The sequence below is a fragment of the Grampus griseus genome (assembly GCF_964374135.1).
Source record: "Grampus griseus genome assembly, chromosome: 6".
Classification (NCBI taxonomy): domain Eukaryota; kingdom Metazoa; phylum Chordata; class Mammalia; order Artiodactyla; family Delphinidae; genus Grampus; species Grampus griseus.
The window spans coordinates 11668893-11691429 of NC_139000.1; the positions used below are offsets into that span (position 1 = coordinate 11668893).

Sequence of the window (22537 nt, forward strand, 5' to 3'; positions counted from 1 at the left end):
GTTGCTCCTCTGTCATCATCGCCCTCTGGCCCCCTTGCTACCCCTCAGGGAGGCCCCTTCCCCGCTCTCACCCTCTCCCTTCCCGACACCTTGGGATGGCCCGGGCAGCCCTCACAGCGGACTGGACTTTAACGAATTCCAGAGCTCCTTCCCCACTGTTGCCCTGCCCATCCTCACAGCAGCCCCGTGAGGTAGGCAAGGGCTGCTTTCCTCATTCTATAAGTGACAGGCCTGCAGGAGGAAGGCTGCAGTGGCCAGACACCCTCCCCCGCCCCCCCCCCGCTCCTGCAGGTCTGCCCCTCAGTCCTGCATCCCAGCGGGTGCCTGGCTGCCGCAGAGGGCAGAGACAGACCTGCCTCAGGGAGCACTTGTCTGGGGAGCCAGGAGCTCACACATTAACCTCTGGCTCATGCCCCCCACCCCACTGATTTCCAGCTGCCTCCAGGGCCGGGGCAGCCTCCGGAGGTGGGAGAAGTTGCCGGAGCTGGGGCTTTGGTCCTTGGGCAAGCCCTGGCCTGGCCTCCAGGAGAACTCGTGGCCCTGGGCTGCCCCTGCCCCGGGGCTGAAAAGGTGGTCTCCACTGCCCAGCTGCCCCTCCACGGGGTCACCTGCACTCACTACACAGTCACGTGCACAAACAGCAAAGACGTGGACGTGCCCGTGAGCCCCATCCGTAACACTCACACTGGTATCTGCAGATCAACAGGCCCAGGTACAAACACACGTGCACGCGCGCACACTCACACACACTCCTGAACACGTCGTGTGCACCCGCAGGTGCTCCTCCCGGCACAGCCGTGTGCCTGCCAAGGTTAAGACCGGGCGGTTGGATGGAGAATGTCCACAACCTCGCCAGGCCTCTCTCTGCTTCCCCGAGCGCGCCCCTTCCCCTCAGTCCAGGACGGGGCAAGGGGCCACTTCCCCAGCAGGTATCCTGGGCCCGGCAGCAGCTCCCCGAGGCCCGGGAGGCTCCCGAAAGTGGCCTCCTTCGGTCTCCAGGTAGAAGGCGAGGACCTCGCAGGTGCTGGAGCCACAGCCAGGTGGGCCTAGATGAGTCTCTCCTCGGGTGGCACCTTGAGGACACTGTCCATCTCCAGCCGGGCTCCGGCCACCTCCTGCTGGCTCGGGCTGTAGGTGCCCTCTGACTGGCGGCGCTTTCTGGCCGCCAGGATCCCTGAGAGGAGCCCCAAGAGGAGGAGGAGGAGGCAGGCGCAGGCCGCAGGCACTGCCACCTCCAGCAGCGGGAACGGCAGCGGCAGCGATAGGCCCTTCTGGAAGAGATGCAGTAACACGCCTAAGACCATGGAGGCGGGGAGACCCCCCAGTTCCTTCAGAGGAGAGGAAAAAGCATCGCTGGGCGGAGGCTTCCCTGGGAGGTAGTGAGAGACTTGGCCCCAGAGGTATGCAAGCGAGTGCCTGGGAGCTACCTATTAGAGGCACCACAAGGGGATTCCTGTACAGCAAAGGGGTTCTGGCTAGGAGGAGAGAAAACACATTTATTGAATGCCTACTAGGAGCTGAGCACCGTGTGTGGGATTTCATGTCAACCTTACAATGATCTGATGAAGCGGAAGTGAGGACACCCCCTTTCTTCTGTGAGGACAGGAATCTTTGGTTTATTTTGTTTACCCGTGTATCCCAAAACGCACAGCAGAGCCTGCTCAGTAGGCACTCGATAAATACTAGAGGAGGAAACAGAGGCTTTGCCCAGATCCCCCCAGACACATGACTAGTGGGTGTCAAGCCGGGACTGGCACTGCCCTCTGTCCTCCCCCAACGCCATGCCCATGCCCAGCTCACACCACCATTCTTCAGTCTCAAATTCCAGCCGAAGGTCCTTCCTTCAACTGGCCAAGGTGGGCCTCAGTGCCCAGCCCTGCCACCCTGCCTCTCTCAATAAACACCCAATCTGAAGTGATGGGACCTGATCCCTCCCGAACCCAAAGGGCAGTCTGGGTTTTTAAGTGTCTGTGGAGACCATGCTCAACCCCGAAGTGGGAGGCATCTCAGGCAGTAGCAGGAGAGGCTCCCCAGCCAGGGGGCCCGTGCAGGGCATGAGCTGCAGCAGGCCGACCTGGCTGCTGGCGAGCTCAGAATCCACCCGCACCCGCCCCCCGGAGACTCAGACCAGGCTCTGGGGGCCCAGGAAGCCACCTCTCTGGCTCGTCACAGACACCGGGATGCCCCCATCAAAGATTCTACAGACCTGGAGTTCTGAAGCTCCAGGATCACCGACTTCGGGGGCAGAGGCCCAGGGCCTCAGATTCACCGGCCCCCCCTCTGTCCCATGAGACTTCTCAGCCCACTGTGACCTGGGTCCCAAGCCTCAGCCCCCAGCCCTGAAGAAGGTGCCCAAGACTGTAGAGAAAAATTCATCCCAGCCCTGAATGGGCCCTCCCCAGGCTCCGGCCCTGGGCACTTCAGGAGGAGCTATAAAGCCATTTCCTCCCTAGGAGGAGGGTGGCGGGGGACGGAGGGAGGGTGTGGGGGGGGGAATGTGTGCCAGCGGCTGTAAAGTTCAACTTGAAAGGAAACATTCCCCAGAAGCAGAGAGGTTTGGGGTTTATGACCCAGGCCGCCAGAAGCCTGTGGAGATCAAGGCTCCTCCCCAGGCTTCGTCCCTCGCTGCTGCGCCCACTCTGGGCTCACTTCCCGCTGGGCCTGCAGAGTCTGTTCTGCCCCTTAGTGGGGAGGGGGCCAGAGGGAGGTTCAAGCTCAAGCTTCCGGCTGGCCCCCATCTATTCGGACCCCTCCTCAGCTGAGCTTCCCTGGGGTCAGGGGCTGCCTTCACGGCAGCCAAGCCTTCCCAAGCCTTCTCTGGCTCAGAATCCCGGGCTCCCCACATCTTCCTACTCTAGGATCCTGGCTCAGAAACCACCAGAGATTACAGGCTCTCGTATTCACCAACGTAAATCCCAGAATTCCAAGATCCTGTGGGCCCTGAATCCTGGCCCAGATCAGACTTGGCAAAGCCCAGCTGTTTCACTGCAGCCCCCAGAGGGATGCTGGGGGCCCCTCCTGTGTGGGAGTGTGGAAGCGGCCTGAGTCTCCTTTCCCTGCTCCCCCCGACCCCGTGACAGGCCTGGCCCAGGAACAGCTCCACAGGTGCTATATACGCTCCCCCGTAACATCATCTCACTAAAGTCCAAAACAGGGCACCCACCCCCTCGGGCATCACTCACCACCACTTCGCAGAACTGGCCTGAGAAGCTTGCACTGCAGATACATTCATAGACCCCACCAGCTGTCCGGCAGGTGCCGCCATTCAAGCAGGGGTTGGCTTCACAGGGGATCTGACACCTGGGAGGCAGGGACAAGGGTGGGGCTGAGAGAGCTGCTCCCTCCCAGGCTGCCTCTTGTTCCCCCAGCTCCTTTACTTCCTCAAACCCTCCCCCACCCCCTACACACACTGGCATCAAAGCTCATTCATCCACTGTTCCCGGCACTGTCCCTACCTGGCTGGGCCCTGCCAGGTGACTGATGCTGAAAGCCATCTCCATCACCTACCACGCCCCTTCACCCCAGCATTCATGACAGAATGACTGTCACTCCACCAGAAGCACGGGGGGAGCCTGTGTAAAGCCACCTGCCCAGGGATGCTGACTCTGTCTGGAGCGGGCCCAGAACCTGCATTTTTACAGTCTCCCCAGGTGGAGGAGTGGGAGGTGGGCTGAGCACGGAGCTCTAAGAAACACCACCAGGCAACTACTTCCCAGCAGGTGTCTGCATAACCCAGGATGGTCTTGGAAGCCCCAGAGGGAAAGAATTCAAGCAAGAGAGGTGCACTGTCTGGCACTGTGACGACAGTGAGGGCTGAGAAGGTGAGCAGGGATCCACACCCCACTTCACCTGCCCTGGCTGGAGGGGGTCCAGAGGCCCGCCCTGCCCGACTCGCCACACTCAGCAGCCCGCCTCCCAGGCCCCTGGACCCCAGACCCACCTCTGGCCAGCAAAGCTCTCCTGGCAGCTGCAGTTGGCACCCTGGGGCCCACCGTCACACGGGCCACCATCGAGGCAGGTGACATTCAGGCTGCACTCCTCTGGCAGGACAGGCAACCTGAGGAGAAAGCACAGAGGCTGGCCTGGGGACAGGACACCCAGGACCTGGCCCACCCCCACGCCCGCGGGTCACTCAGGCGACCTGAGCCTCTGCACTGTCACCCAAGGAATTAAGAGCCACCTCCTGGAGACCCTGCCGTCAGTCCTGGAAGCCGTGTCTAGGGTGGAAGGGGTGGGACATAGGGCTGCCACTCTGTGACTCCAGCCCTACCCCCACCAAGGTGTACAACATCGGGCTGAACCCTTCGAGGCTGAGTCCTCCGAGGAGCTGATGAAATGTAAGTAGTCTCGCGGGGCAAGAGCAGCCTTCTAGACATAGAGCTTGGGCCTGACATTCTTTGCGTAGAGAGGGGGATTCAGGCCTCTGCCAGATACCACTCCGTAAGCTTGGCTCCGAAAGGAGTGGGGAGTCATGGCCAGACTGAATAAGGGAAGCGGTCAAGACTCGGACCATCTCTGCCTGGCCCCGTCCCACGGGACTGACGAAGGAGGGCATCCGTGGTGGGCAGCTCGGCAGGAGAGCCTCTAGGCTTTCTTCCGACACTAGCTCGGGGTTCCCCCACCCCGACTGCCAGACGGCAGCGTTATCTCAAATTAAAATTTACCCGGGTGTCCTGTATTTTTTTCTGGCAACTCTAGGGGGCTGCTGTTCCCAAGTTACAGATAACAGCGCGGTGGCTCAGAGAAGGGACGTGGCTGGCCCACGGAACCAGCGCATCCGCACCCGGGCTTCCGGACTAGTCTGACCCAACCCCCGCCCCCGGGATCCCCACCCCTGCCCCGTAAACGCCTGACCCTTCGGACCCAGGCCGCCCCCGGCTGGCCGTGCGCACCGGCAGCGCGGGCCCGCGAAGCCAGGCGGGCAGCGGCACTCGAAGCGGCCGTCTGGGCGCGTGTGGCAGCGGCCGCGGGCACAGGGCGCTGAGCGACACGGGTCGGCGCGGGCCTCGCAGCGCGGACCCTCCCAGCCCAGGCCGCAGGCGCAGGCGAAGGCGTCGAAGAGGTCGCGGCAGACGCCGCCGTGCAGGCAGGGCGAGGGGACACACACGGGCGCACCGCGGCAGCCGAGGCGCGGAACCGGCGCGCCGGGCCAGGCCGAGAAGGGCTCCCGGGAGCCGGGGGCCGCGTCGGGCCGCGGGCCTGCTAGGGGCAGCGGGAGGCCGCCGAGCGCCACGCGGCCCAGGCAGCCCGTGAAGTTCTCGGCCAGCAGGACGCGCGCGCCGCCCGGGCCGCGCAGGAAGTCCAGGTCGCTGGCCAGGCCCCGCAGCGCCACGGGCGTCGCCGCGCCGTCCAGCCACAGCAGCCAGCGCGACGCGGAGGCCGCGGGGCGCTCCATGGCCAGGCGCACGCGGTGCCAGGCGCCGTCGGCCACGTGCGGCCCGGGCGCCGGCAGCACCGCGCCGGGCAGGCCGGGGCCACTGCGCACGCCGGCCGCCAGCGAGCCGTTGCGCACAGCCAGCCAGACGGTGTCGGGGGCGCCCGCGGCGCGCAACAGCCCGGCCTCGGGGTCGCGCGTACGGAAGGCCAGAGAGAGGCCGCTGAGCGCGCGCCCGGATGACGCGTTGTGCCCGCTGAATTCCGCCGGGGGTCCCTCGCGGAACGTGGCCTCAGCCACACCTGCAGGGAGAGAGAGTCAGAGGACGGCCTATCGGTACCCAGCCCAGCCCAAGCACACCTGGGTGATGCGGGGACCAGCCTGCCGCCCCCGTTCCCCCCACCCCCGCGGTCTGGGGGCGGGGGCACACACACCCACCTATCATCTAATCCCAGGAACTGTTCCCCCCACCTCATAACTCTCTACCTCCAAAGAACCAGCTCCGGGCTGGGGAGACCTACCCTACTGTGCCCACCCTGCCCTCCAGGTCACAGACCAGGCAATAATAACACCTTGGAAAATCTGCCTCCTTCTCTCCTTAGTGAAGTGGCCCTGTGTCATCACCGTGGCTCACTCTTCACTGCAATCATTTTAATATTATAACACAGTCATCTTTTAAAACTGCTGACCATGGCCTTCTCCTGCTGGTCCTCCCATGGCTCCCCATTGCCCTTGGCAAAAAGTCCCAAGCTGCCTGGCCTAGCATTCAAGGACCCTAGCAACGCTGATACCTCTACTTGTGTTTCAGTTCTTATAAACCTCATGCCTTTGCGCGTGCTTTGCCCCCTTCCTGAAATGTCCTTCCCTGTGCCCGGTCAGAGTCTTATTTGCCCTTGAAGACCTAGCAAGTGCTCTCTTCCTCTAAAAAGCCTGTCCTTCTGGATGCGGTGGCCCAACCACACTGGGCTGGGGCTGTTGGCATCCTGGTCCACTGTCTCTGAGTCCTGAAGGCAGGGGTGGGATCTAACCCAGCTTGGGCGTCCAGCACCCAGCATGTGGGCTTTCCAGGGCAGGCACTCACAGACAAAGCCATCAGGGACCTCCTCACAGGTGGCAGGCGGGAGACAGGGCTGGCCAGGACACCACAGCTGCTGGGCACATGTGGGCCCAGTGAAGTTAACAGGGCAGGTGCAGTGGAAGTCATTCCAGGAGACAAGGCAAGTCCCACCATTGAGACAGGGCTGAGGCTGCAGGAGAATCAGGGCAGGGACTGGCTCAGGCCTGGGACTAGCATCGCCCCACCATAACCATCCTTGCAGTGGTTCTTCATTGAGCACCTAGTACAGATACATTACCTCCTCACAAACAAATAGAAAAGTAACTAGCTTTCCCATTTTACAGATGAGGAAACTGAGGCTCAGAGAGGAGAAATCACTTGCTGAGTCAGCTAGCCAGTAAATAGAGGAGCCAGAGTTCACACCCAGGCTATTCCAATCCTAGAGCTGGTTGGAGCTTTGTTCATGAACCTGGGTGTCCCTGTGCCCCAAGCAACTCCCGCAGAAAGGCTTGGGCGGCCTCTGCCTGGGTCAGGGTGTCTGTCTCAGATTAGGACTGAGAGGAGAGGTATGGAGACTACCATAGGGCAAGAGCAGCTGGCCAGAGAGGAGATGAAAGTGAACCCTGCTCTGTCTCTCTCCAGCACTGGGACCTTGGGTGGGCACTCCACCTCCTGGTGCCGACCTGACCAGTAGAAGGACATGCTAACCTCCAGCGAAGCAGGGTGGATCCCGGAAAAAGGACCCACCCTTTCCCCGTGGCACTCACACTGCACGTGTCCTCGGAGACACAGCCCATGGTGAGGTTCCAGGACCGCCTGCTGCCCGGCACACTGGGCAGGCTGGAGTTCTCCAGCAACGGTGGAAAGAAGGGGAGGTGGAGGCTGTTGAGTCGCAGGTCCTGAATGCAGCCTCGGAAGGGCCCACCCCAGGGCTGGGCGTCAGCAGGGAGGAGCCTCCCGCCCACGTGCACCTGCTGCCCCAAGCCCTGCAGCTGATCAGGCCCAAAGCTGAGCGTCACCAGGTGGCGGAGCCCATCATCCCAGCGCCCAGGAAGCACCAGGGCAGGACTGCCCAGCACCTCAGCCCGGATCTGGCCCTCACGCAGGAACACTGTCAGGCCAGCTACTGAATCGTTGGCAAGTTGGAGCAGGAGGCCAGCACGTTCCCGGGTGCGGAGGAGGAAGGACATGGTGAGGTTGGGGCCTGGCAGCTGGTCGAGCAAGAAGGAGGCAGAGCTCAGGGTGCCCCCCAAGCCAAAGGTGGCAGCAGGAACCTCTGCAGGGAGAGAGGGTGCCGGGCATGAGGCCTGTGGGCTGGGGGCAGGCACAGCCCCTGCCCTGGGGCCCACCTGGCTCGTTCCTCACCATCAGCACATGTGGGACCGCTATAGGGCCGGGGGCAGTCACAACGGAAGTGAGTCCACAGGTCCACGCAGACCCCTGCGTGGGCACAAGGCGGAGGCTGACACTGCTCCTGGCGCCCGCAGCCCAGGAGGACATTCTCGCCGAGATCCTCAGGCAGCAGGAGGTGCCCGTCCACGTGCACGTCCTGGAGGCAGCCCGTAAAGGCCACACCACCCAGCTGCGTGGAGCAGAACCCAGCAGGCGTCGGGGCCGGGGAAGCCGTAGGAGGCGGGGCCACAGGGCTGGAGGCCACACAGAGGTGGGCAGGGCAGCCCTCGTGCCAGAGCCGCATCTCCAGGACCCCGAAGCGGAGCGTCACCTCCACTCGGTGCCAGTGGCCGTCGTTTAGGGGCAGGTCCAGCAGCCTCAGGATGCACACATTGTTGCCGTGACTCCAGAGTGTGGCCTGAAGCGTGGTCTCCACCAGCGCCAGCTCCAAGCTGCCCTGAGTGTCAGAGCGAGCGGCCAGAGCACCAGCAGGTATCGTAGTACGAAACCTCAGTGCCAGACTCAGGGAGCCACCAGCTGGCACCGAAGCCCGCACAGGGTTCCCAGCCACAACGGAGAAGGTGGTGTTCTGGCCACAGAAAGGTCCGTGGGTACCAGGTGGGCAGCGGCAAGCATAACTGTGGACCCCTGACTGGAAGGTGGGGATGCAGGTGGCGGCCAGCGGACACGTGTGGCCTTGGCAGCCAGCGAGCTGCACGGAACAGTCACGGCCACCCCAGGCCTCTGGGCACCAGCAGATGTAGCCCGCCACGGTGTCTTCGCAGGTCCCGCCATGGAGGCAGGGCTCCGACAGGCATTCGTCCACATCTTCCTGACATGTCAGGCCTTCAGGAGAGACCAGGCCAAGGCTCAGCACCCAAGGCCAAAAGCACAGTCTCGACCCAGAGCTTAGCTGCCTCTTGGGACGGGGACCTCAGTATCTATCAACCAAACCCATTCCCAATTTCCAAAGGATTTCTCAAGGTCCCCGGAAGTCCCCAGAGGCTGGAATCCAAGGTACCCCTTCCTTTACCGTATCTCGTGAGTCGATTCAATCCCCTAAATACTCCCCAATGCCCCCTCTCCCCCCAGCTCACCCCCCTGCCTCACCAGCTCTCTAGGCCATAGTCTAGTGTCCTCTAGTTCACCAGCCTCCACCACCCATCTCTACAAGTAGCCAGAGATCTCTTTCTAAAGCATCACCTGGCCAGGTTCCTCTGCTACTTAAGGTCCGATCACTCACCCTGGCATTCGAGATTCCTCGTGGCCTGGGTCCTACCGGGAGTTCATATGTCAACCCTGCTCCCTGCAAACCCTGAGCTGCCTGTTCCTCCAAACATTTCCTGGGAAGTCCTGCCTCTGGGGCTTTGCTCATAGCGCTCTCTCTGGAATGCCTCCTTCTCCCTAATCCTACCTTTCAAACTCCACTCATCCAGCAAAGCCCAGCTTCAAATGGCCAGTACCCTAGAAGGCTTTCTCTGACTCCCAACTCCAAGCTGCTGTGTCACTCCCAACTCCTTGCCCACTCCCAGGCACAGCTCCCCAGAACCCAGTATTGAAAATATCTGTTTACTCAGCTGAGATCTCCTCCAGGGGCCTGGATATGTCATTGGTGCCCAGAAAGGGACTTGGCATGGCCTTTGTGGACAGAGAGATGAAATGGAGGAGGGAGTGGGGATGGGTGTATGCATCTGTGGCACTCGAGTAGCCCCTGGTTCTAACCCCCCACCCCCGTCCCTCTGCCCTAGGGCCCTGGCACTGGCTGTGAGGTCACCCTCCCCTCCAGGGGCTCCCATGCCAGGTGCTCTGGCCCCAGCGTGGGTCAAGAGGCTACAGCCCAACCCCTGCTCAGCCAGAGCCTCCACAAGACCACTGAGGCCAGCCCTGCCCATGTAACCCAGCCAGGGGAACCCAAGCCCCGAGAAGCCGCCAGGATTTGAATCCTGGCCCCAGTCAGCCCACAAACACCACCGCCTCCTTCTGGGGATGGCCAGTCCCACCTCCCCCTGCCAACGGCCCGTCCCACCTCCCCCTGCCCAAGGCCCCAGCCCTGCATACCTGCCAGGAACCACAACACCCCCAGGAAGGTCCGCAGAGCCCGCAGCCCCATTGCATTTCCCCACAGACAGGCTGAGAGTGGTGGGCAGGCACCAAGGCTGGGGAGCAGAGCTCCCCGCCTGGCCAGCCGCCTCCTTCAGAGCTGGCTCAGGAATGCCAGGCACTGGCCTCCCCCACGCCCAGCACAACCCCAAGGGAGGATGGGGGCGGACCAGCCCCACAGCCGGGGTTGCCCCTCCGGGTCCTTGACCTCAGAGGTCTGACCTCCCTGCCACCCATCAGCTGAGCTCAGCTTGGGGAGGAGCTGGGCTCCCGCTAACACTGTCGAACCTGGGGGGGATGACACGCCCTCTCTAAAGCCTCTATGGCTTCATCTGTAAGATGGGGATTTAGAACCCTACCTCGTGGGGCTTTGGTGAGGAGGAAAACAATGCAGAGAATACGCTTCAGATGCAGGGCATGCTGCAGTGGGCCCAGTGTGTGCCAGGCACCCACGAGGCCACTGTTTCTGGGGCACTGTGCCTGGGAGTGGGCAAGGACTCAAGGAACCTCAGCCCATGGGGGCAGGAGATGGGTTTTCAAGGTGCCCAGAGGTTTTGGCCACCCAGAAGTGGGATGCCAAGCCCCCAGCACCTTTGGGGGGTGAGAGTGGAAGGGACGGTGGTGATCACCACCTCCTTCCCCCAGGCAGGGGAGCCTGTGCCCAGCAGCCGTGCCAGGGAGAGGAGGCAGCTTGTCGGAGCAGGAATGCGGGCGGGTGTGGGGGAAGCGTCACAGGCATTCCAGAGGGGGCAGGGACACTCCGTGCTGTGTGAGGAGGTCCTCGGGTTCATCAGTATCCGCAGGGAAGGGTGTCTGTGTGTCTCCGCATCCTCTGTACCCAAGGCAGGGAAAGGCTTTCTGCAGGCCCAGCTCCTGCCCAGCACACCCCAAAGGTGTGCCCAGCTCTCCAAAGGTCAATCATCCTTCTCCAGACACTGCCCACAGTTTTCCGTAACAGCCCCCGCCGTCCACCACACTCCCCCATAATCCACCACACACCCCCCACCTCCACCACACACCCCCCACCATACTCCCTCCACCACACACCCCCTCCACCACACCCCCCACCACCACACTCCCCCCACCTCCACCACACCCCCTCCACCACACCCCCCACCACCACACTCCCTCCACCACACCCCCCACCTCCACCACACCCCCCTCCACCACACACCCCACCACCACACTCCCTCCACCTCCACCACACACACCCCCACCACACTCCCTCCACCACACACCCAACCACACACACACACACACACCGTTTTTACCTCCTCTGTCCTGGCCGAATTGCCCTGTCCTCCCTGCAGGCCCCTCGGCCTCTGCCCAGCCCTTTGATGTCAGGTGTCTAGGGCTCTCTCTGCCCAACACTCCACACTTTCTCCTGGATAACCTTGGCTGCCTGAGACTCCAGCTGCAGGACCCCCAGTCTCAGGCCCCTCTCCTGGGCCACAGACCCCAGATCACCAGCCCCCACCCAGGCTCCTCCCTGTAGGTGCTCCACAGGCACTCAGACTCAGTATGGACAAGGCTGAGCTCACCATCCTCTACCCAATGTCACCCAGGGCAGAAACTCGGCCAGCATCCCTGACACCTCCCACTCACACCTGGAAAAACCCTCAGGGCCTGTAGCGTGCCCCTCATAAATATTTCTCAACCTCCACTCCAGAAGGTTTTCCCCCCACTCCCACCTCCAAAGCCCAGGTCCCAGCTCAGTCCTCTTACCTGTCACCTGGCCACTACACCCACCTCCTCCCTAATGTCCTTGACCCCATCAATCCAGCCTCCACACATCAGCCAGAAGGAACCTTCTCGCCCCAGGTCCATCGCATCTGACCTTGCCCTGCCCCAGTGCCCACCGCACCCCAGGCACCTGTGTAGCCATCTGAACAGTGGCACTGGAAGCCATTGGGCAGGTCCTGGCAGAGGCCTCCACTGAGGCATGGCCGTGAGGCACACTCGTCCACGTCCACACTGCAGTCGTCCCCTGCAAGAAGCCCAGCTGTGGTTCCCACAGCTCCCTCAGAGCCAGACTGGAATTGGAAAGGGCCCATCTTATAGCTAGGGAGACTGAGGCCAGAGAGAGGTGCTTGAACCCAGCTTCGGCATCCCTCCCGCGCATCTGGACACTACAGACCTGCTTCCCTGGAAGGGGGCTCACCCTCAAAGCCCAGAGGGCAGCGGCACAGGAAGCCAGCAGCATGGCGGAAGCTGAAGGCTCCTGGGAAGGCGGCCTGGATGCCCCCATAGAGGGTTGGGTCGGAGCGCTGCAGGCACTGGCCGCCGTGCTGACAGGGGCCCACTGCACATTCATCCTCATCCACCTCGCACCGCTCGCCGCTGTAGCCTGGGGACACACACAGGTGGGCGTCAGGTCACAGGGGGTCACCAAGCAGCACCCCTCCACTGCTGCCAGGCCAGCCCAGGGCCAGGCGGGGACAACAGCTCAGATATGGTCACGGATATTCCGAGGGAGGGACACACTGAGGGGGTAGGAATGACCAGCGCAGGCTTCACCAGCATCGGCATCGTGTTACTATTATTACTAGCATTACTGAGCGCTCTGCGCGTGCGGGGCCCTGCACCAAGGCTTGATGGGCGCTACACGTTTTTACTCTCCTCAGAACAGCCCAGGAGCAGGTGCTGTGATTAGCCCTGTTTAGCAGATCAGGAAACTGAGGCTCAGAGAAGTTGCAGTCACAGGCACACACTGGGCTTAGTCCGCTCAGGGTGTGTGCGCACCGCCAGGTTGTCCCAGGGCAGTCCTCCTCGGCCTGAGCCCCCGCCCCCCTGGGCGTGCGGGCGCGCACGCGCACACGCTCTCGCGCACGCGCACACACACACCTGGCCAGCAGAGGCAGCGGAAGCTCCCGAGGCCCTCGAGGCAGGACGCGTTGTTCGCGCAGGGCGCCGACGCGCACTCCAGCACCTCCTGCTCGCAGCGCGCGCCCTCGTAGCCCGTGTCCGCGCAGTCGCACCGGAACCTGCAGGGGGGCGCGCGACCGGAGCTGAGCACGCGCCCGAACCTCCAGCTCCTCCTATCTCCATCGCGACCCCCACCCCGCCGCCCATCGCGCAGCCTCACCGCTTGAGGGCACCCGGCCGCCCGCTCACCCGTTGACCAGGTCGTGGCATACGCCCCCGTGCACGCACGGCTGGCTCTGGCACTCGTCCAGGTCCAGCTGGCAGCTGGCGCCCCCGAAGCCCGGCGCGCACACGCAGCGGTAGGAGCCCAAGCCGTCCAAGCACGAGCCCCCGTGCAGGCAGGGCCCCGAGGCACACTCGTCCACCTCCGCCTCGCAGGTCACGCCTGGACAGGAACCGAGACAGACAGACAGATGGCCGCCCAGAGGGAGAGCGAATGAGGCCGAGCCAGGCTGACCCGAAACCTGCTCCAGACTGACCAGAAGCGGAACGTCAGGATCCAAAGAGAGAATCCGTTGTTCCATTCATCCAGAGCAGGTGTTTCTTGCGCCAAAAATAACAGTGGGGTTGAAACAACACAGACATCCCTGCCCCCTTGAGCTCATACCAGTCTAGCCCAGGAGACGGGGATTAGGTCAATATTACGTAAATGAGGACTGATTTTTACTTTTGATAAGCTCAACAGTGGGTATGTGCTAGCTCCTGTGACAGCAAGAGGCAGGGTCTTAGCCTGGGGTATTGAGAGTCAGGGAAGGCTTCTTGGAAGAAGAGACTTGAAGGATGAGGGGGCATTCGCTGGACTAGGATAGGGGGCTGTGTGGAATCAGTTGGATTCCAGAGAGACTATAAGTCTCTCCAGAGAGACTATTGGTGAAGACCTGCTTGGGGCAGGGGCATGATGCCCTAGGGCAGGGGTGCATGGAGGGTCGGGGAGCAAAGGGGAGAGTTAAGGAGGTGGGGCAGGAGTGGGGAGTGTCAAGCCTTGGGGGCCAGGTAGCACAATCCGAGCTTATCCTAAAAGTTTTAAGCAGCTGATATATAGTCCTCTCTACATTTCGCTCTGCTGGCTTTTTGTGGAGGGTGTAAGGAGGGACCCCAGCAAGGAGGGGCATACCCGGTGGGAGATGCTGGACCAAGGTAGCCAACTCCTTCAGGCTTTCCCTGCACTGTCTTGCTTTTACAACTGGAAGTCCTGTGTCTTGGGAACCCTCTCAGTCCTGGGTAAAACCAAGACAGTTGGGAGGCTCTCAGGGGAGGGGCTGTGGAGATGAAGGGAGATGGAGGATCTCAGGGTTTGGGCCCGAGCTCATCGTGGAGCCCGCTTGTCATTGTACACTCCAGTGGCCCTGCCTCTACCCCCTAAGTGGGACTGGTCGTGGGGGTCTGGGGACCCAGCTGGCTCCAGGTGGAACCTTCCCCCCTTCCTGGCTCAGTGAGCACAAAACAGGGGCCCTCCTTCCTGTGACCCAGCCCCACTCCCACCCTCTGTGCCAGGGGGAGCCAGGCCCAGGCCGCCTGGAATCCCAACCTCCCCCGCCTGGCTAGGAAGGGAAGGAGGAGGAAATGAATCACAGCAGACGCTGCCCCCACTCACATCCACAACTCACCCAGAAAGCATTACCCAAAGCGTCTGAGCACCGCACATCTGGGCACGCACACACCTGCTGGCACCCACACACAGACTTTCCCACAAACGCATTCAGGGATCCCAGACACCTGTGGATCCTGGCAGACACAGAGGCCTTTACGTGACCTACTCACACATCCACCACTAACCTATCCAGACACCTGAACTCTCAAATGGTGAGAAAGGTACATGGAACCTGTTTCCAAAGTTCATTTTCATCTGTGTGCTGAGATCCATCTCTCCACTCTATGCCCCCTCTCCCGGAGCCCAGCCCCCAAGTCTGTACCTCTTACTCTGAGGTGACCTCAAACTGCCCTCTGCCCTCAGAGAGCGTCATCTGAATTCAGGGTTGAATAGAACCTGGAGTGTCCACACTGCAGGCTCCCAGCTGCCCTAGACCTAGCCTCGCTCCCAGACCTGTCCCTAGCTGCGCCCTCCTTCCTGACTTCCAGGCAGTTGCTCCAGGATGCTCTCGCCTTGGAGGGTGGATGGGACTGGGACGGGGCCATACTCTGGAGGAGGGAACTGTCCCCCTCAAGACAGCAGAGATCCCTGGGGGTACATCTACGTTACAATTTGAGCAAGTCCACCAGTGTCTCTATGCAGGAACTCTGGGGGCTCCCGCCCCCAGGGGAGAGGGTCCACATGACAACCTGAACCATACCGGGGTATCACGCTCCAGAACCGTCAGACGAGCCACCAGAGGATGTCTGTGCTACAGCCTGACGGGTCTGGAGTGAGTCGATGCTAGAAGTACCGTCTAGATGTGTCCCCGTTACAGCCAAGCCAGGCACATCTACACGCTAGTCCCAGAGATGCCTGAGGGGTGTCTCCACTACCAGCACCACCTGAACCCTACAAGGGACTGAAGTAACATTTGTCCAGTGTCTGTAGTGTGCCAGGCGCCGTGCCAGCGCTCGCTCATCACACCCTCAGGTTAGCCCGAGAAGCATTAATTCCACAGCATGACCAAGAGTGGGTACACCCTAGAGCTGCCAGGATGCCTGGGGGTGTCTCTCCTCTAAGGTCAAAGCTGAATTCGTGATTTGACAACTCTGAGCTGCTGATGGGGTCGACATTACACACGCCTCTGGGAAGAGCTGGGGCCATTACCTGCATAGCCGAGGGGGCAGTGGCACTCGTAGCGATCGGCCAGGTTGTGGCAGGTGGCCCCGTGGTGGCAGGGCCGGGACGCACACTCATCGATGTCCAGCTCACAGCGTGGGCCCTGGAATCCGGGCACGCAGTAGCAGCGGAAGCCACTGGGGTCTGGAGCCTGGGGCACACACAGAGCACCGTGGTGGCATGGCTGACTGGCACAGCCCCAGGGCTCCAGGGGCCCACAGGTATAGCCACCATTCTCTGTAGCCTGGCACTCGGTCCCTGGAGCACATGGGTCTGAGGCACAGGCACCCGGGGGGTCCGAAGGTGCCGTTCCTGTAGAGAGAGGAAACTGGCTGGGCAGGGTGGACAGGGGCTACCAGGACACTCCCCTCCCCACACCCAGGCCCATCCGCAGACCCCAGAGTCAGCAGCAGGGCTCCGTCAGTACTCAGGAGGACGCAGGGAGCGCCAGGGGTCTACACACCAGGTGCCAGCAGGCTGCCCGCATCTGCACCCAGAACTGGGAATGGTTTCAGGGATGCCTCCATAGCAGGGAAGTAGGACCCGGGATGCCTGGCTCCCCGGGCAGGATTAGTGAGCAGACGCCCACTAACCCTGTGAGCTTTTCTCTCCACGGTGTCAGTGCAGCCCCGCAACGCCCCTCGGAAGCAGGCCCTGTCAGGCCCATTTTACAAGAGAGCGGATCCAGGCTCCAGAGTGAAAGTGAGGACTTGCCTGAGGTCACACAGCAAGTTCGTGCTGGCTTAGCCCTCAGGGTCTGTCCGTGTGCTCCAGCCCCACCTGGGGAGGGGATCCCCGGCCTGCTCCCTCCCAGGAGGGTGTCTCCTCCCACTGCCCACTCCACTGCTCCCGCTGGGGGTCTGGTAACTCCATCCCTGCGTGAAACTGGAGATGGAGGACTTCAAAGGCCCCTCTCCCCCCTCCACCCCTCCTCCCCTCCTGGCCCTGCTGGCCTGGGAACTTCTCAGAGGATCCCTGGCCCTCACGGTATCCGCCGCCATCAGCAAGTGTGAGTGGCCAGACTGGCCGGGGTCACAGGGTTCAGGGCAGGTATTGAGACCAGCCGGCTGAACTCCCAGCTCCAGCCACTGCGACATCTCCACAAGGCAGAGCTCCCTCACTTAGAGGGTCAGCTCCTGATCTGGAGCCCGCCTCCCTCCCACCCTCCCTTGCTAAGAGCCTGTCAGTGTCATGCCGGTGTTAAGAACTTTTGAAGCTTTGAAGTCAGACAGCCCTGGGTTCAAATCCCCACTTGGCCAACAAGCTATGAGACCTTGGGCAAGTCATTTCTCCTACTGAGCCTTCGTTCCCCAATCTGAAGAGGGTTAATAATAGTACGTGCCTCGTAGGATACGGAAGGATTGAGAGCCTCAGGGACGGCAGTCAAGTGCCCACTCGGGGTAGGAACTCAGTAAGTGATGGAGGAACGGGAGCCGCCCACGAGAAGGAGGCACCTCGGACGGACCTGGGGCTCCGAGAGGCGCCCCTCCCCCACCCAGGTTGTCAACCAGACACTAACCAGGCCCCAGAACAGCTTCGGGCCCTGTGCCTCCCCTCCCCCACCCAGCGAAGACCCCCCAGATAAGGCTCGACAGCCTCTCAGGCGTCATCCACATTCCACCAGGCAGGGCTGTCCACCGGCCAGCCCCCACCCTTGCCAGCCAGGGCCAAGCAGGATGGGGGACAGGGAGACACAGGTACCGACCGACCGATGGACCCAGGGAGAGAGCCCAGCTGTCAGCCCCACCGCCCAGCTCCCAAAGCACCTGGTACAGCTCAACATGGGCTCGCTCTCCAAGATTCTCACCAAGAGGGGGTAGGGGCAAGCACCCACCCAGGGCCAGGTGTGTGGCAAGGGGACAGAGGGTCTGAAACACTGTCAGGCCAAGATAACCTTCTAGGGCTCTGGGCTCCACAGACCCTCTCTGCCCAAAGCTCCCCTCCCCCGAGCCTGGTCTCATCAGTGAGGGCAGGGGCCATCTGGGCCTGTCTGAGGGGCTTATGGGCAGCTTGTCTTTCTTCTTCCCACCCTGAGCCATGGTGGCGGATCAGTGTAGAGCCTGGTCCTCCAGGGCTAAATAGTCCGATGCGGGTGGGAAGATGGTCTGATTGGGAGGGGGAGATGCTCTGATGGGGGTGAGTGGATCAGGCTTCCTTGGGAAAGGACACAGGTTTGGGCATCAGCCCCGGCTTGTATCTGGGGTGTGAACAGTGCCCGCCTTGTGAGTGTTGTGAGGGGCCACTGAGGGAACGTGAGTGAAGCCCTGGCACCAGCGAGCCTTCAGTGAGGGCTCTGGCCATTACAGTCAGGGTCCCTGGACCCAGCACACTCAGGAGGAGCAGCACAGTGGTCCCAGCTCCCACTTGAAGGGCCCTGGCTGTTGGGTCCTATGCCAACAGGCCCTTCGTTTAATCCCAGCAAGCGCCACCCCTCATCTGTGTGACCCAAGGGACCCCACCCCAGTCTGGAGCTTTGCCCCTGATTCAGAGCAGGCTGAGGAGGCAGCACTTGTGGGGACAGCACTGTGGGAGCAGGTGGGCCATGACCCTGTATGACGGAGCCCCAGGAGGCCGAGCCCAGCCCCACTGGAGGAAGGAGTTCCTGCAGGCAGAGAGGAAGGGAGCTGTCTGCCCTAGGAGGCCTGCAGTGGTGCCAGAAGCCTGCGTGTGAGGCACAGCCGTCTCTCTTGTGTAATCTCTGTCTTCACAGTTACCTTAGGGGGTGGATAGAGCTATCATTCATTTTGTACACTTGAGGAAAGTGAGGCTCAGAGATAAGCGACTTCACAGTTCCTAGGAGGGGCTGGAATCCAAACCCAGGTCTCACTGCTCCAGAGCCTCCACTCTGGGGGTTCCAGAATCACCCCAGGACCTATATAAAGGATACGGATTCCTGGGCCCCACTCCAGACCCAGAGATGCAGAACGCTTGGGCCTGGGGCCCAAGAATCTGCATTGCAACATGCTCCCTGGGGACTCCTTTGCACGTTGAGGCCTGGGAACAAGCACTGACCTTGGGCTCTCTGCCTCCAGGGAGCGAGCCCAGGGCTGAGGGGAGGAGAGGTGAGCATGGCGGGATGGAGAAGGGGCCTTCCCAGCCTGGCTGGAGGGGCGTGGCCTGTTGCCAGGGTGACGAGGGGCCTGTGCTTATCTTTACAAATCCCTCCTGACCTCTCAGGCTGCCTGCGACGACCTGGCGGGGGAAGGATTAACGGACACCCGCCCCTCCCCTTGGACCTGCTGCCCTGCCCTGGGAAGGCCCAGAACCCACCTCCGGGAAGAGAATTTTCTTCATGGAAAGGACAGGATTATAATAACAGGAACCATTTCGTGAGTGCACGTGTAGCTGTGCTACACATCTTGCATCTATTATTACATTATTGTGTTTGATTCAAACTGGAAAAGGTGGGTGCCGGTAAGAAAACTGTTTCTCTAACTCAGAGAGGTTGATACACTTGCCCAGGATCACTCCTCAAAAAACTAAGAAGCAGATCATTTCCAGACTTCTGTGAAGTCCACATCTCCCAATGCATGTGAAATTCCCACTTTGCAAACTCTAAATTGCCACCCATGTATTGTCATTTTAGAGCCTTCTAGCCCAGCCTCCCCCAGGCACTGAAAGAGTCTCGGAAGGCTTGCCTGAGAGTGAAGGTTCCAATATCAGCCTGGGCAGAGCGGGCAGTCTTCCCTGTCTATCCAGATCCAGCTGCTAGCAATTGCACGGTGCGTCAGGCTTCACTCCGTGCCTAGTTACTCCTACTTTATTTGCACTTGTAACAGGCCTAATGAGAACTGCCAACGACTAATGAGAAGTGTTTGCTGAGGGTGGGTTTTGTAAAGCTTCTCATCTTGACAAGGCAAAAAAGAGAATACATCTGAGAAGCCACCCAAGGTCCCATGAGATGTGCTTCTGGCATAGGGAAAAAACTGCCCATCTAATAGCACGAGGCCCCAAGGGTAGGACTGCATAACGGTGCAGCACAGCTGAGGCAGAGCCATCGGGAAAGGGCTAAATGCCTCTAATAAGGCAGCAGAGTTTGGAATAGTCTTTTACAAAAATGTTTATCACCTGAGGTTAAAAGACATAATTTTGGTAACCCCCACAGTAGCTGTCGCGGATCCACTGCCTACCCTTTGCCTGGCGTTGGCAAATTCCAGTGTTTCCAGACCATGGCCTCAGAGGGCCGGGGCCAAGGAGGCGCTTCCTGGAACGGGCGTGAGACCGGGCAGATGGGTTCCCAGGCCTGCCACCCCAGCAGGCCACTTTTAACTATTAGTGGCTTCCGGCTCCTGTCTAAAATTTCCTTTGAAGCGGGATTCCATGCCAAACCTAAGTTGGAGAACTGCTGCATTTTCTTATCGGATTCTTGTAGCAGCCCTCAGAGTGAGCTGGTTTGCCCCCTTTAGACAGAAGCACAGAGAGGAGATGTGACTTTACATAAGACTAGTCCCATAGGCGCCTGTGAAATCGTGGCCCTGCCACACACAAGCTGTGACTCTGGGCAAGTTACTGACCCTCTCTGGGCCTCGCTTTCCTCCTCTGTAAGCTGGGGGTATCAGAGTCGACTTCACAGGGCTGTTGTGAGAATTAAATTCGATCATGTTAGTCCAGGAGCAGCACGTACAGGCTGATGGTGTTGTTCACTTGCCGACAGATCTTTACTTGGGGCAAACACTGACTATCCAACAAATCCTGACGTTAGAGCATTTGTGTGTGGCTCCCTGCTCCCTGCCTCTGTCCTGCAAGCCCCCACCCAGCTCTGGCTGGAGGAGGGGCCGGACTTGGGGGCTGGACTTGCTGCCCCTTTGTCAGCTGGGCTCCCTGGTGTGCAGGCAGCCGGGAAGGATGTGAGAGCCCCAATGTGCCCCATTGTGCTCCAAGATGCTTGGCGCTCTCCTAGCAACCAGCCGGGCCTTTGTGGCAGAGTAGGCCCAGGAGGGAGGGGCCCCGCTCAGGGCCTGGCAGGGGTGGGCGGCAGAGCCAGGGGCCCAGGGCATCCAGAACCCCCATCCCCTCTGGAATGGAAATTACTTTTCAAGTGACATCATCCCTGGCCCATCTCCTCCTGGCAGTCAGGGCTTGGGTCCTGGCATCCAGAAACGTTCATACCCATAGGACCGCACCCCAGCTTTCAGGGATCCCCAGGGAGGGGGCTCCCTGTGCCAAAATTGCAGGGGGAAAGGCTGGTCCTGGGAATCCCAGCAGGGCTGCGTGCGGGTGAGTGTGTATGTCAGCGTCCGCTCCCTTCGGTAGCATGCATCTACTTAGTGTCCACTTTGCCACAAGGTTCACGTGAAGGTACATCTGAGTGTGAGTGCACACCTGTGTGCAGGCACGTGTCACGTACAGCTAGGTGTGTGTGCTCGAGTGCATGTGTGGCGGGTCTACACGTGCCTGTGTGCCCTTGTACGTGCCACACCACTGTGCTGGTGTGGGGGCAGTGCACGTGTGTGTGTGCAGGTGCATTTGTGCAATCTGTGCGTGCACGTGCCTGTGTGTGTGCACTGTACGGTAGAGGACAGACCAGGATTTCATGCCCCTTGTGCAGAGAGCAGGCCCCCAGCTCCTCTTTGGTTTGCCTCAGGGGCCCAGCTTGTAAGCCCCCATCCTTCCATGAGCCTCAGTTTCCTCCCTTGCAAAACAGGGGCCTTGTCCTCCACAAGGGCCCTGCGGAGAGGAGACGAAGGTTTTGTGAGCCGGGCCGTGCGAGAGGCTGAGGAAGGCCCCAGGGAGGGGCCTGAGAGGTTGGACCCACATCCTGGGACTCTGAGGAGGTGGGGACTCCCCCGCTGCAGCGGAGCCCAGGCCGTCCTCCTGCACAGGACTTCCCAGGCCTGGCCCCGTAGCTATAGTGACCAAGACAAAGCATCCCCCAGACCCCCCAGGAAGAATTCCAGGCCGGCGCACACGTGAATCCACTTGGACAAAAGCAAAAACCTCTTGGTGAACGGGGTCTGGCTTCACGAAGCCCTTTCAGCTTGATCTGGGAACGCTGGGGGGCGGGGAGGGGGCAGCGGTGGACACATGTGTTCCCAGATGCCCAGCCACTCCCCAGGGACGCCAGAGCACCCCCAGCCCCGCAGTGCAGGCAGGGTGATCACCAAACGGAGGGGATGCGGGCAGGAGCCCTGGGTCTCCTTCCCTCTTCTCCACCCCAATCCACTGGGCTGGGGTCTGCTGCCCCCACCCCACGTCCCCGTGTCGAGAGCAAGGACACAGTTCAACCCACTCAGTAAGTTGCACCCCGCAACTCGCGCTGGGATATAGCCCACCACACGCACAGAGCCTCAGACACAACCCCTGGCTCGCGCGGGACAGCTGCCCAGCCTCACAGCTTAGACGTGCCTACAGCCCACAGCCCATAACCTGCGCACAGCTCACATGAGAGCCCCCAGACTCGGGCCTCACAGGCCAGCACAGCCCAGCCCAACACCCCTCCAAGACACACGGCCCACCCGTTACCCGGACCCCGGCCGGTGGCGGTCCCCCCACAAAGTCCCCCGCGACCACGCAAGCTCCAGTGGCCCCCAGATGCGCACCTCCCTGCACCCTGCAGTCGGGCCCGGCACCCACACGGACACCCCACGGCCTGGGGTGCTGCCCTGGGTCCCCCAAGGCTCGGCCCCCAACTCACCGACCGGGAGGGCGAGGGCAGAGCCCCCGAGCAGGAGCAGCAGGAGAGGGGCCGGGGGCCTGGGGTCCCGGGTCCCAGGCCGGGCCAGCGCCATGGCAGCGCTTTGCTCGGCGGCTGTGGGAACGGGCGGCCTGGCTGGCTCCACACCCCCGTCTCCCTCCAACCAGCACTAATGCCGTGGACAGAGGCCCGGCCCCTCCCGCCTGCCCCTCCCCCTCCCCTCCCCCTCCCCACCCCGCCCTCCCAGGCGGCTCCACCTTGAGTAGGTTCTAGAGGAGGGGTCTGACCCAGCCCGCTCCCCAA

The 22537-nt window shown here is 61.4% G+C and overlaps 1 protein-coding gene across 2 annotated transcripts; it reads right to left on the bottom strand.

Annotated features, from left to right (window-relative positions):
* Positions 1 to 1046: 1046 nt before the first annotated feature.
* CRB2 (crumbs cell polarity complex component 2) lies at positions 1047 to 22328 on the bottom strand (the record flags this gene model as incomplete). 2 transcript variants are annotated; one of them, XM_082657293.1, is made up of 13 exons in its annotated part: positions 1047 to 1271; positions 3183 to 3300; positions 3941 to 4057; positions 4893 to 5676; positions 6456 to 6621; positions 7199 to 7707; positions 7797 to 8669; positions 11797 to 11910; positions 12085 to 12270; positions 12768 to 12907; positions 13038 to 13233; positions 15589 to 15928; positions 22239 to 22328. In XM_082657293.1, 13 exons carry the CDS (start codon positions 22326 to 22328, stop codon positions 1047 to 1049), a joined length of 3858 nt encoding a protein of 1285 aa, XP_082513419.1. The 2 variants fall into 2 exon arrangements, with proteins under 2 accessions (XP_082513419.1, XP_082513420.1); XM_082657294.1 differs by having other exon boundaries at positions 15589 to 15912; positions 22235 to 22328.
* Between the last annotated feature and the right edge of the window lie 209 nt (positions 22329 to 22537).